The sequence below is a fragment of the Anneissia japonica genome, unplaced genomic scaffold (assembly GCF_011630105.1).
Source record: "Anneissia japonica isolate Jap-2015-1 unplaced genomic scaffold, ASM1163010v1 scaffold287629_len218694_cov150, whole genome shotgun sequence".
Classification (NCBI taxonomy): Eukaryota; Metazoa; Echinodermata; class Crinoidea; order Comatulida; family Comatulidae; genus Anneissia; species Anneissia japonica.
Genome location: NW_022755927.1, coordinates 153,270 through 163,386, shown reverse-complemented (window position 1 = coordinate 163,386; position 10,117 = coordinate 153,270). Strand labels below are relative to the sequence as shown.

Below are 10,117 nucleotides of genomic sequence, written 5' to 3'. Positions count from 1 at the left end.
GTACTTTGAAAATGACACAGTTCTGATCGTATATATAATTATGTTTTTTCTAAAAAAATTATAAATAAAGGATACTCTGAAGCGTTCGGAGATGATGCTGAATAAAGGTACTTTCCTAGTTGTTATTAGAAAAGCATGAATTCTTCAGCTATAGGTGGTTTAACTGTACAATTCTATTTTTAGAGGCTTTCTCTGTCCCGAATACGGGCTGTTTGATGGCGCTGTTGTCCAGAATACGGGCTTACTTACGTCACATTTTTAGATTTTGGAACATCAGTAGAATGTAAACAGTAAAATTATAAAAAAAAAAAAAAAAATGAAGCAAGAGTATTGTAAATGGTAAATTTAACGATTTTCATGAATTTTCTAAGCTACATTTGTAGGCCGACAATACAGTGCGGCATATAGGAAACTCATGTTCCTGGACCCCCTGTCGACTAGGTTTTCGGACAAAAAAAAATGTAAAAAAAATAATGTTCCTATCCAAATAACGATATTTTGATTGCCAATCCCTAATATTGTGGGCTAAAAGCACATTTTCGACAATACTAAGCCAGTAAAACACTCCCCGTGAACCATACCAAGGATTTTTTTTTATACCAGGCTCTAGTCGTTGGACCCCTCCGTCGGACATGTCGGACAACAGCGTTCCCATATAGCTGTCTGTTATACACATCTAGATGTGTATAAGAGACAGTATATTTATTTATTTATTTTTTTCTTTTGCAGAATTTAAATACGACTTTTGCATTATTTGTGATGACAAGGAATTTGAGAGGGGATTAGTGTTTAGATTACAAGAGAAAAGGCCATCTCTTAAGTGTATGTTTGAAGAAAATTGGATATACGGAAAATTTTGCCTTACAAACTTAATCATTCCAACGCAAGAGTCTCGGAAAGTTATAATAGTTTTTTCAGAAAATCCTAAGAATGAAAATGGAATATTAGCGGCATATAAAGTTGTTTCTGACGCGACACGCGACATGAAACTGAAGCAAGGAAAGTTAATATCAGTGAAGTTAACACCCAACGCTATTATACCAGACGCCGTTGATTTATTTACGACAGCTGAGGCCTGGGATCAGAGATTCATTGAAAGGCTATTAGAATCATTAGATGATACTGGTATGTATAAACTCGTTCATTTTAACTATGAAAATTGTAATAATATTAGTAATAGCAAAAATTGTTAAAAAATTTTAGGTGACAGAAATATCGTTAAATATTATTTTTCATAAGAATAATACAAAAATGTTTCTATAATCTGAAAGGTAATATCTTTGTCACCTCTATTACCTCTATTTTTTTTTTTTTTTTTTTTTTTTTTTTTTTGGTGACGAAATACTCTTCACAATGGACAATGGTACTGGAACTATAGTTATACTGGGGATGACGCAGACACAATAACAAAGACCAAAACAATTATTAATTGCTATATCCAATATGTATTTACACACACACACACACACCACTATAAACAAAGTAAAATATAAGTTCAGCCAGGCCTGTCTATAAAGAATTGAAATCAATGTTTCTGGTTTGAATCGCACTCAACTCAGGCTAATGTGTATACGCTCAACCACAAGTTAACGTTTTTGGTTTCCGTTACCCTGGCTAACATAAATCATATCCGATACATGAACAATTAACGTTTTTGAATTTTAGCTGTCTTCACATCCCACAAGATTATCAAAGATCATCAATTTACACATTCCCGACCATCATCGGCAATATACCTGATATGTCCAATATCGTCACATGGATTTAATGTTTAAGATCATCATATACGATATAAAGAGCATCAATACATGAATGCAAGATCAAGATATGGATTCAAGATCATCAATATACAAATTCAAGATCATCAATAATGGATTTAATAAAGATAAAATTCACTCCAGAATGGCGCACCATTCTACTTTGACGTCTAACCTGCTTGTCACAGTGGTCCTAGCATGTCACAATTTCATTACCCTGTATTCATTACCCAAACATTACCCGGCATGAGGCTTTAAACTAACCTTACTCTACAGTCTATGGTAATACTGTTACGCTATGTGTATAGCGAACTGGACTAAGCCACGGTTACGTACGTAATTATCGCTCGCAACCGATTCCAATCTAACCAGCCCTCCCGCGTCAGCGCGGAATTATTATATACTACTGAACCGATATCGCTACGCAAGACGGTATCCAACACATCAGTCATTCTTCCGCAGAAAAGTAGCACGGTGAGTTGGATGGCCGAGCGATTAGTGCAAGGGCGCCGCAACCTACAGTCAAAATATCGGCGCAGGTTCGAACTGCACGCTCGTCTATGTTTCTTGTGGTGAAACAAATCTTCTCGGATACAGTAGGTGTGGCGAAATCTGTCCAGAATACGGGCTCTCTCTGTCCAGAATACGGGCTGTATGGGGGCACTGTTTGTCCAGAATACGGGCTTTCTCTGGGCTGCATGGAGACGCTGTTTTCCAGAATACGGGCTTTCTTTGGGCTGTATGGTGCCGCTGTTGTTCAGAATACGGGCTTTCTTACGTCATATTCTATTTTTAGAGGCTTTCTCTGTCCCGAATACGGGCTGTTTGATGGCGCTGTTGTCCAGAATACGGGCTTACTTACGTCACATTTTTAGATTTTGGAACATCAGTAGAATGTAAACAGTAAAATTATGAAAAAAAAAAAAAAAATGAAGCAAGAGTATTGTAAATGGTAAATTTAACGATTTTCATGAATTTTCTAAGCTACATTTGTAGGCCGACAATACAGTGCGGCATATAGGAAACTCATGTTCCTGGACCCCCTGTCGACTAGGTTTTCGGACAAAAAAAAATGTAAAAAAAATAATGTTCCTATCCAAATAACGATATTTTGATTGCCAATCCCTAATATTGTGGGCTAAAAGCACATTTTCGACAATACTAAGCCAGTAAAACACTCCCCGTGAACCATACCAAGGATTTTTTTTTATACCAGGCTCTAGTCGTTGGACCCCTCCGTCGGACATGTCGGACAACAGCGTTCCCATATAGCCCGTATTCATGACAGATTTCAGAGCCCGTATTCTGGACAAATTTCACAGCCCATATTCTGGACAGAGAACGCTCGTATTCTGGACAACAGCGCCCCCATACAGCACATATTCTGGACAGAAAAAGCCCGTATTCTGGACAGATTTCGCCAACCCGACTCCTCGGAGAAGGACTAACCGTAGGCCCAGTGTACACAATGTGGCTCTGGTGTGCACTTAAAAGGACTCAGTTCATCTTTCGAGACAAGTATAAGGTTACTCCGGTGTCCTGGTCCATACAGTCAGTCCGTTGTTTTGGGCAGACGAGAGTAGCTGGAACCGGTTAATGGGTAGCTCAGACATGAACATTCTTTGGAGAGAAGAAAGTTAATGTACGAACTAGTCCACAGCGCTTTTAGACTCCGGTATAAAGCGCTATATAAATCGAATTATATACCTCATACATTTGATTGGTTAAGAAGCGGGGCAATAGAAAGTACTATTCCCCTTTAAAAAGCACTATTCCCCTCAAAAATAGTACTTTTTGGACCTGTCGTGATGTGCAAACTCTAGGCCCACTACATCGCGCTGCTGAGGGGGGGGGGGGACTGTGACCTCTACGACGAGATTATCTCCTGACCGCGTCACGGATCAGCGAGTAGACGATAAACAAATATGGAGGCTGCTCGTTTTGAGATGAAGGGTGGCCAGCCTAGGCATAGGATTACTTCTTGATGAAGCCGATAGCAATAGCACCAAAAGACAAATGAAATATGTCTTATCAATATTCGACAAAGGCGCTAATGCACTTTAGTACTCCAGCGTGGAAGGCGCTATATAAATATAAAACCAATACCAATACCAATACCCTAACCCTAACCTCTTATCCTCAACTTCAGTCTTGCTATGTTATTGTTAAGATTAGGGTTAGGGTGGAGTACTAAAGTTCATTAGCGCCTTCGGCGAATAAATTGCAAGACGATGGGTGCTGTTAAAATTGAGTACATAAGCAAAGAAGAGCTAGACACACAATTTGATCGCCTAGGCTTAGGCATTGCTAGCCTATTGAGTAGTAGTAGTAGTAGTAGTAGCAGTAGCAGTAGCAGTAGCAGTATTAGTAGCAGTAGCAGTAGCAGTAATATGCCTCTAATATAACAGGTTAGTTCTCGTAGAATCCCCTTCGGGCAAATCTTGGCGTCACCCCTTTTGGCAGAGTCGCATAGTTGTCTTTTAAAGAATGGATAAAACAGCAAACAAAAATGTTTGTTATAAATTGAAAAGGGGTTGAAAGTTATATTATTTCAACATTGTCTGTCATAATCATCAAATAAATCGGACATGAAAGAACAGACACAAAGAACGAGATAATCGTACAAAAGAACTTTAATATAGTTACATAAGCTAAATTCAATAAATTAAACTTAAACCAAATCCCTTTTTTCTCAAAACTTTATCCTTCCAATTTAAACGATAATAACATTGATAATAATAATAATAATAATAATAATAATAATAATAACAATAACAACAAAATTATAATAATAACAATAGTAATGAACAAACTTCATAAGATAATAATAGTAATAGATATATGATTTGTAAAAATAAAGATATAGTTACATTTTCTAGATGTATAATAATTAAAAAAATATTACTCAGATATGGAACAAGCTTAAGATAAATATTTTATCAACTTTCCGTCTTCGTATTAAAAAAAATGAGAGGTAAAAACAACAATAATAATCAAAAATAACAACAGCTACATTAATAGCAATAACATCACTATAGTAATATAATATAATAATAATAACAAATGACAGATAATATTAACAGTGACAATAATGCTTAAATAAACTTCCTAATAAAAATGACTACATAAATTATCCAAAGATATAAATGTCGAATATTTCTGTTCGAGAGTAACATAAATTTAGAAATAGAAAAAAGGAAGTGAATTTAATAAAAAACAAATAGGCCATATTTCTGCTCAAAAGGAGATTAAGCATAATGATACCATAATGTAACGGTATGGTTGGAAATAATAGAAGACAAATTTCTATCTCAATAAAATCAAATTAATTTGAGTTTAAATGAAGTTAAATGTATTATTTAGTTCTCATAACACCATGTCATGGGATTCAATAAGGGAAATTTTCTTAAATTACAGCAAAATTTACACCTTTGAAATATAAGACATGAAAAAGTCATGGTTTTTAATTTATTTTGTAATACTGTACTGTTATATCATTTTAATTATACTTCTTTATCATTTTATCCACACAGAACCTCAACATTTGATATCTAGTGACGAAGATGCACTGCAGCCTTGTTTCGAGGCAATCAAGCTACATTATTGCCAAACACGGAACCAAATTCAATTATTGCCATTTGATCGGTCTAATATTGTCAACATGGACACGCTATTTACCAATCTGGTAATGGTCATAGAACTTCTGAATCCAACAGAGAAATTCAAAGTACCTCTTGACTCTTACCATGATATATTTAAGAGACCTGGCAGTGATACTCCAGTAAATCGCGTATTAGTATATGGTAAAGCCGGGATTGGTAAGTCAACCCTAATCAACAAAATAGCTTATGATTGGGCAAGTGAAAATAAAGAATCACCGATAACAAATTTTAAGCTTGTGATAGCTTTAAGCATGCAGACAATTTCTTCAAACGAAGATATTGTTGAGGCTATGTTCGAACATGGCATTCTGACTGAGGAATACATGGAATATAAAGCTCATTTGCATCGATTTATAAGGCACCACTCCAATAAGGTCGCTGTACTTCTTGACGCCTGTGATGAATACAAGCCAGTGAGTATTGAGAGCCCAGATAACGGCGAAATATTAAAGCTTCTAGAAAATAAATATCTTAGATCAAGTTTTGTATGCGTAACATCACGGCCATGGAGAATAGACGAGTTCAAGAAACACAGAGGGACCTACCTACACTGTGAATTACAAGGTTTCTCTGAAAAGGATGTAGCGTACTACGTAAATCAGTTCTTTCTAAGAGATGCTGACAAAGAAAGGAGTCTAATCGCATACTTACGAAATAATGGACTGATTAGTGGTATTGCAACGCTTCCAATGATGACAATGTTTCTCTGCTGGTTGTGGAAGGACAACGTTTTAGTAAATCCACCAGAAACAATAAGTGAACTATATGATGAGATTTTAGATTACATATTCAACAGATATGAAGACAAGGATAAGGATAATGTAAAACAGATTGAAATGTATCAGGTTGAAGTTCTGAAAAGATTAAGTATCGTTGGACTGGAAGGGTTATTTACAAACAATCTCAAATTTCGAGAAGAAGAAATTAATAAAAATACAACAATAAGCGAAAATGCCCCACCAAATACTGTTACTCGTATTGCATGTAAGATAGGGTTACTGATGAAAGATACGGAACCAGGAAATGTGCAATACAGTTATTTAAAGGATAAAGACACAGATTCAGATAACAAACAAACTTTCCACAGGAAAAGAAGAAAAATGACACAAGAGGTCTTGGTACTTTTCTTTCACAAAACTGCGCAGGAAAAATGTGCAGCACAATTTGCTGCTACATTGGTACATGACGATCCAGAACAATTCAGATCTTACATGGGTAAAATATGTTCTGTTAAAGATGCTCTCCAATTTGAGATGTTTCTTCTGTTCTTGAGCGGTACTAATACAGATAGTGCAACATTAGTTTTAAACAAACTTTTGGAGATTTTTGTAAATGAGCTCTCAAGCAATAGTGATAGATATCTTAATGGCAAGCTCTCTTTCGAAGAAAGTATGGCCTTTCAGCAGTACACAGAGCTATGCATTCGTTGCTATCACGAGAGTAAATGTTCTGGTTCGCTGAATGACATCATGACTCTTATCTTCAAGCAAGGGCACATGAGATTTAGCAATTTTTCTACGACACTTGCCAAATCTCTGAGTTACCTTCTAAAGTTCAGCCAAATGTTTACAAATGTAAACCTAAATATATTCAAAATTGAATTGATGAATATATGTATTAAAACGAACAAAGAGATAAGCACGTTGTGGGAAATGTTTCCAGTTGATGAAACGGAATTTACCGAAAAGGTGAAAATATATTCTCTCATGCCGAAAGAAGAAATAGATGAGCACATGAGAGAGTGCCAGATGGAAAAGCTACCTCCAGTTTTTCACCAATTTCCTGCAAATCAACGTTTATCATTCTTGAGAACATATCAGATCACAGATGATCACAGAAGTAATGACACAGATGTAAAGCCTATTTTCGAGTCACTTCAGAGAGTAAATATTCGTGAGTTCACATTCCTTGGATTTGACTTGGCTACTATGACAGATTTTTTACCATATGCCATAAGTAAATCTTCCCTTACAGTCTTAAATCTTACTAGTGCCAACGTTGGACCTGAAGTCTGCAGGGTAGTGGCAATGTCATTTAAAAAGACTCACAACTTGAGGCAATTAATCCTGAAAAATAATCCACTGCAAGATGGTATAGGTTTTCTAGCAGAAAATTTCCAATACATTGACAAATTGACACATTTAAATGTAAGTTATTGTCCTGTGTCTGAAAGTGGGATGATCACCTTGTCACAAAACCTTCACATATTAAAGTTGCTTCAGGTACTTTCAATCTACCGGTTATTCGACAAGGCTAGTGAAAAATTTGGCCAAGGCATACAGGGCATGAACTGTCTACAAGAATTAACACTTCCGCTGCAAGGAGTATCTATACCCACAGCATATATAATAGTTCAACAAGCATGTCAATGTCACCAACTGGTTGTGTTGAAGATTACGGACATGACAGAAAACTGTGACAATATTGTAAGTTGTGCAGCTGAAAATCTGACTGATATGCCGTATTTGAAAATTTTGAGTCTTTATGGTAAGCGAGATGAAGGTGAAATAGAAGTAATTAAAAAAAACTGTACACTTACAAACGGTACGTGTGACGCATTGGTAAAAATGTTACAACGAATTGTTTCACTCAAACGTCTTCAAATCGTCAGCTTATGGATGTCTAACGAAGGACTACGAAAAGTAGCAGATTTATGCGAAAACCATTGTAATTTAATGATATTTCGGTAAGTTAATACTATTAACTTTCGAAAATATTTCATGCTTAATTACAACAGTCTATGTTTCTATGTGTACTAATTTAAATTGTACATTATTTAGACGACATACAAACATAAATTTAACACAACTTGCAATATTTAAACAAGGTCAGGAAAGATATTCCAAGTATTGGAATGCACGCTGTCGTGTTGGGATTCATTATTTCGACTGTGTGTGAAAGCACCTGGAGACCATAATCTAATGATGACATAATTAATGTCGAAATATTATATCCCAAACCGATGGCGCAAGTTTCAATACTCGGAGTATGTAGTATACATTCCTATTTGAATCCCAACCAAGATACGGCAATACATTTGAAATCTTTATTCGAGATTAGGCGGGAAAGTTTATACGCCTGAATGGGAGTCCTCATATTTCAACTTCAGGCGAGGAGTATTTCAAGGTGGTCCACTCTCTCTCTAATAATCTTTCTACTAGTTTTCAACCTAATTATTCATTATCTCAAAACAGTTGAGTAGCAGCATGGCTATGAGCTCGACGGAACATCATTCATTACGCTACCGCTTGCTTACGATTTTTGTCTATTAACAAAAAAATAAAAGATCACATCAAATGTTGATAAATAAAATAATCGACATGACATCTTCAATGAAACTTATGTTAAAGCCAGTTAAATGTAAAAGCATGTCAATCAGAGGTGGTAGTTCAGATGACTGCGAATTCGCATTAGGCGATAATCAACTAAAATCTCTAAAAGAAGCACCAGAAAATTTCTCGAATGTATGCTATATTTTAGTTGGAAAACAAAAGAGAGGTTTGAATTAATTAAAGAAAAAAATAATACTATAATTAATAATATAGATGACAGCCTAATTAGGAAGGAATTTAAGCTCCGTATTTATGTGCAATATGCTACACCTTCTCTTCGATATATGTTAACGGTGCATGAGTTGTCCGACACGCAGCCTAAAACCCTCGACCATATACATGCTAATATTATTGAAAAAATGGCTTGGTATGTCTATCCATGGATCGACACCTAGCTTTGTCCACAGTCCTGAAGGTTTGAACTTTCCGAAAATATCAACAATATATTTAGAGTCTCATGCATTGGCATACTCTCGTTCTCTGGTGAAATCTGATTCTCGGGTAACTCATGCACTGGAGTGTAAATTAAAAAGAGAGTCTTCGTTTACGAAAATGTCGAAAAACGGCTCTAAAAATGGCAAGAAATCCATAAAACTGCCATAACAAAACTTAAAGAAAGTGATAGCTGGTCTAGTATAAAAACTGCTGATAAGGAAATCCTGTTCGACAACAGAGTAAATCTCTGGAACGAATATATAAGGCCATTAGTTCAACTGGGAGCACAATTAAAATTAATTCACCTCATATCAGCAGATCTACATGGCGATCAACCATTTATGATTTACCCCGGGGTGTGCTGAGCTTTTTGCTGTAAGGGCTTGCATCGACTTCCTTCCTGCCCTGAAAAATCTCCGCACCTGGGGTAAACAAACAACCGATCTTTGAAAATTGTGTCACAACAAAGAGACTCTCATGCACGTTCTAAATGGATGTCCTGTTTCACTAGCCCAGGAAAGATTTACATGAAGGCATGACTCAATTATATTTTCGTTAATTAAATATATTTTAGACACTCGAAACGTTGACTCATTATACTCTGACGTTTCGGGCCACACAATAGCGGGGGAAACCATACCCACAAATATAACTATAACTAGCTGCAAGCCAGATATTGTAATAGTAAATGGCAACGAAATTGAACTCATAGAATTAACTGTTCCCTTTGAAATGAACATTGACAAAGCTCATAAGCGAAAAACGGAAAAATATAAACACCTTGTAGATGACATAAATGTAGTATCCTCGATACGAATATGACGCTTGCCTTATCAGTGAGAGGTCGCAGGTTGGAATCCCGTCGGAGGCATTTTAATACACAATGACTTTTATAGGACTTTATTCGTTGAAAAGCTACAGGGTAGCCTAC

General features: G+C 36.0%; 1 protein-coding gene across 1 annotated transcript in view; it reads left to right on the top strand.

Annotated features, from left to right (window-relative positions):
• Positions 1 to 735: 735 nt before the first annotated feature.
• LOC117123790 overlaps positions 736 to 10,117 on the top strand; it is a 14,276-nt gene continuing 4,894 nt past the window's right edge. The window contains exons 1-2 of the mRNA XM_033269806.1: positions 736 to 1,125; positions 5,291 to 8,105. Of these exons, the coding sequence (XP_033125697.1) occupies positions 825 to 1,125; positions 5,291 to 8,105 (3,116 nt within the window). The 5' untranslated portion in view covers positions 736 to 824. The remainder of the gene's footprint in view (positions 1,126 to 5,290; positions 8,106 to 10,117) is intronic.